At 41.9% G+C, this 4,171-nt stretch overlaps 1 protein-coding gene across 1 annotated transcript; it reads right to left on the reverse strand.

Annotated features, from left to right (window-relative positions):
• Nucleotides 1-668: 668 nt before the first annotated feature.
• LOC119741419 (neuronal acetylcholine receptor subunit alpha-6-like) lies at nt 669-3,877 on the reverse strand. Its single transcript, XM_038217163.1, has 5 exons — nt 3,731-3,877; nt 3,116-3,160; nt 2,510-2,622; nt 1,497-2,187; nt 669-764 (listed from the first exon to the last, which is right to left on the reverse strand). The coding sequence occupies exons 1-5, from the start codon at nt 3,875-3,877 to the stop codon at nt 669-671; spliced, it is 1,092 nt and encodes a 363-aa protein (XP_038073091.1).
• Between the last annotated feature and the right edge of the window lie 294 nt (nt 3,878-4,171).

Genomic DNA, 4,171 nt, shown 5'->3' on the forward strand with positions numbered 1-4,171 from the left:
AAAAAATCGAAAACCAAAAGACGGGACTATTGTTTTGGTGAAGTTCTGCATATAGCACTTGCATAATCTAGGATATAAAAGCCCAATTCACTTTTAGTACAAGAATCATTCAAATCACTTACTTTTCAAGTTACGGAATGTTAAACACAACCACCGTTTTAAAGTTCTGTCCATGGATCACAAAGAAAAGTGTTCAGCAAAAGGAAAACGATTCACACACATCCTATGTGATTTGTTTTCGTTTTGCTGAAAGAACACCTACCTTTTTGTGATTTCTGGACATCACTTTAAAATGAGGTTCGTGTTTAAAATTCCGTAACTTGAAAAGTACATGAGTGATTTGAATGATTCTTATACTAAAAAAAAGCTTATGAATTGGGCTTTCATATCCTAGATTTTGAAAGTGATACATACAGAACTTCACTAAAACAATAGTCCCAACATTTTGGTTTCATTTTTTTTTACTCACCCTGTATAGAAGGGTTTAGATGAGCAACAATGCAGAGTGTCTCAGTGATATGCAACTGTATGGCATTGGGGAAGCATTTTTGATACTATTCCTATAATCACGACAGATCGAGAACATTAATGTCCCCGATTTCAAGGTTTAATTTACAATGTGCCGGTTGTGTGCTGTTTGAAGTGTCACGCATTCCTCTCTACTCCGTTTAAGGATTGAGTATGATGCCCCCACCGATAGCAAAGATGACGGTGAAGACGACGAAGCAGACCAAGTCGATGATTCGAGCGAGTTGCATCAGGAACTGAATAGGAAAAGAGAAAAATGGACAAGACGTTCAATAGTTCAAAATCACAGTGAAAAGAAACATGATTAAAATCGAAATGGCAACAACTACAGATGTGTTTGCCACCAAGGGTCAATCGGCACAGTTCCAAAAATGTGCGGCTTTTATCTTAGAAGCTTTGTTTGCTGATGACGTCATGCCATTATATGCTAATGACGTTTTCTTTGCTCTCGAATTCCAAAGATATCCTTATAGGTCTGATGATCATGTGTGACTTTCACTGGAAATTCGATGGCTTGCGAATTACAAATACTGAACATGAACAATCTGTAGCAGCGGTCAAAGTGATCCCAAACACTTGGCTGCCTATTGGTTGTATTCAATGAAGTCGACCGAGTCCCTATGAAAAGGCGCCACATGCCCATTTTGGCCACTTCTTCTTGTGACCGTGCTACTTAGCTTTCCGACCAAAACTCAACCTCTGCCTGACTTGACAGACTGGAAACCAGCGAAGCACACACCATAAGTGGGCTTGTCCCGAGCTTAGGCATGACTATAAAAGTCAGACTATAGCTCGTCCAGCTTAAGGACAAAAGTATATGTTCAATGTAAGATGGTCTATGTCTAAAATATATTTCCAAGGCCTCTTTGGGGATAGAAACAATGCATGTGCTAAAAAAGGTAACTTGTCAACCTTGCTATCGTGGATAAACGTCTGTTAGGGCCTAGAGGGCAACACACGAAACCTACCAAATTTGGCTTGGGTTGCGCCACGAGCTCCTCCCCGTCTTTGTGGGCGTTACTGTTGTTGTTGCCACTCCCACTCCAGGTTCCCCAACTGGAGAGATTCATTGACACCACACTCTCAACGGCTGCAAAGACGGCCAGAAACACGCTGAAAGTGAGAAATTGAGCCATGAAGGGGGCGTCGGAGCCGTGGATGGGCACGGTCTGGTTGAGGTGGAACAGCTGAAGCAAGAGGCCGAGGATGACGACGGAGCAGAGAACCATCCTCCCACCAGAGAGTGGAGGGATGAGAAAACACAGCAGGATCAGAAGCGATGTGATGACAGAGGGCGCCACAAAGCGGACCGTGTACTCCTTCACTGTGCGTTTGATTTGGATGCGGTACGACAGAGTGATGAACTGCGTGGTGGTGTAATCCTCATACTCAACCACTGTCCTATTCACTTTGAAGGACTGGACCTCCCACTGGCTGTTTTCACGATGGTAGAATAAGGTAGATACTGCATCTTCTAGGATAGTCAGATTGATCGCGGAACCGGGATGGCTCCAGGATTCCAGTCGAAGGTCGCAGGTGTGGACATCGAACGGAAAGTCCTTGAAGTTAAAAGGGCACGGTATGGCTATTTGCAGTGGAAGGAAGTAACTGATAGTCCCATCGAAATGCGCCACCAAAGGGACATCTGCCTCCACAACCCTAAATAAACAGGTGAAATAAAGTTATTTCCATCTTGTTCGGTTGACAAATGTCAATTGTAAAATTGTCATTGTGAAAGAAAAAATTCAGAAATGACCATTTATCTATATATATACAAGTGTATCCTGTATCAACCTTGCTTGCTCGTTAGGCCTTACTCCTTTAGTACAAAATTCCAAAATTACTACAAAACTGCAAATAATTCGTCTTTAAAACATAGATAATAAAAGTGGCGTGACCTGTGCAGTGTTGCTGCATGTTTACAGTGCTTTGACTCAACTACACACGGCTTTTAAGATCAACTCATAGAAACGCTACTTACTGAGCGTACAGCATTCGCAAGTCTGGTCTCCAGATATTACTTGCTTGTAAATTCACATTGGATACTCCACTGTAGTTTGCTGGATCCCACTGGAAACGGTGATCAGACCATAGCTGTAAAATGTAAAATAATGTTGGCAATAAACTCCCTGAAATAATTTTTGTTCCCTTTCTGTGGCGCTATAACGCGAAGCGGCAATATGACCACAGGTGGCAGCGGTGGGATTGGTGAAAACGGTCGTTTCACAATAGTGCCCCTCCAAGAGTTTGCAACGCGTTGGCCAATCACAATGCACGAAATCAGTCGACCTTTTCCAAACGTGCATTGGGTCGACAGATTTTGCGCATTGGGATTGGCCAACGCGTTGCCAACTCTTGGAGGCGCAAATATGAAATATGAAGCGGCCATCACAAACGACAGAGAACAATCACAAGAAGGCGTTATTGAAAAGGGGGACTGAGTTCTGTTCAAAGCATTTTGAAAGTTAGCTCCTGAAAAACTCTATAACATGTTCCATCCCAGGCCAAAGCTGTTGTAAAAACTCTGATTGTTTGACAAAAACAAAAATATTAATGGATCAAACTGGTTCGTCGTTTGGTTACTTACCAAAGTTGCGAAAGCCGAAATTCGGAGGATATTGTCCTTCTCGTCCTGCAATTTAAACCAATCAAGAAGTGTTTTATTCTGAGAAAAAATAATATGCATAACAAAACATGAGCGCAAGCGTTAACTTTTTGTTGGAATTCTTTCGAAAGTGCTCAACAACAGTATACAAGTAAATGAATACTAAAGTAATTGGTGCATGCTAAACAAACACAAAAGCGAATTTCTGACGTCATGGCAAGCTTTGGCGCTGCGAAGTTGGCAAAAAAATCAACTCGGACGAATTGTGAACCGAGCGTATCCTCCCCGAAATTTGCTTCAAATAGGGATATTCCAAAGGGATAGGGATATCCCAAATCTCGGCTTCGTCTCCATTTCGGCTTCGCCTGCTTTTTGGGTCCTATAACTTTGAAGATTTCAGCTCAACATAAGTCAATGTTTTCTTACAAAAATATGAAACTGTATGGTATATGAAGCAAGTGATTTTCTTTAACATCTACTAGCATTTAATGATAAAGCAAAACTGGAGATGATCCGGTATCGAAACATGAGAATCCAATTTTCGAAGAACGGGTCACGAAATCTGGTGGATCACTAATTTCAATTCAACGGACTTACCACACCGTCGATCGAGAAAAGTGACAGGCTATAGGAGACATTCACGGGCGTCTTGGGGATGACTTCCTTGTTGTGCATTTCCATAAGCTCCACAATCAGGTTGTGACGACTGTTGTGTTCCTCGTCTGTGTAGAGACAATACAACATATTATTGTACATGTACCTTATAGTTTTGCAAAGGACAAATCTGCGATGGCCCATTAGCCAAATATCTTTCTCATGACATAGTCTGTCCATTTTCCAATTTCCATGCTTGTACATTGCATCATCAAAGGCACCATTTCCCCAGATATTTTCCCTATCAGCCCCACTTTTACTAAAACTGCTCTATTTCGTAACGGGAGCCCAGATATCACCAACAGGACTACTTTTTAGGGGTACGGATGACTTTAAGGGGTGTGGAATTTCCTCCCAACGTCATTGGTTAACCCCCAAAATATA

Source organism: Patiria miniata, unplaced genomic scaffold (assembly GCF_015706575.1).
Source record: "Patiria miniata isolate m_02_andy unplaced genomic scaffold, ASM1570657v1 HiC_scaffold_5, whole genome shotgun sequence".
NCBI classification, from domain to species: Eukaryota; Metazoa; Echinodermata; class Asteroidea; order Valvatida; family Asterinidae; genus Patiria; species Patiria miniata.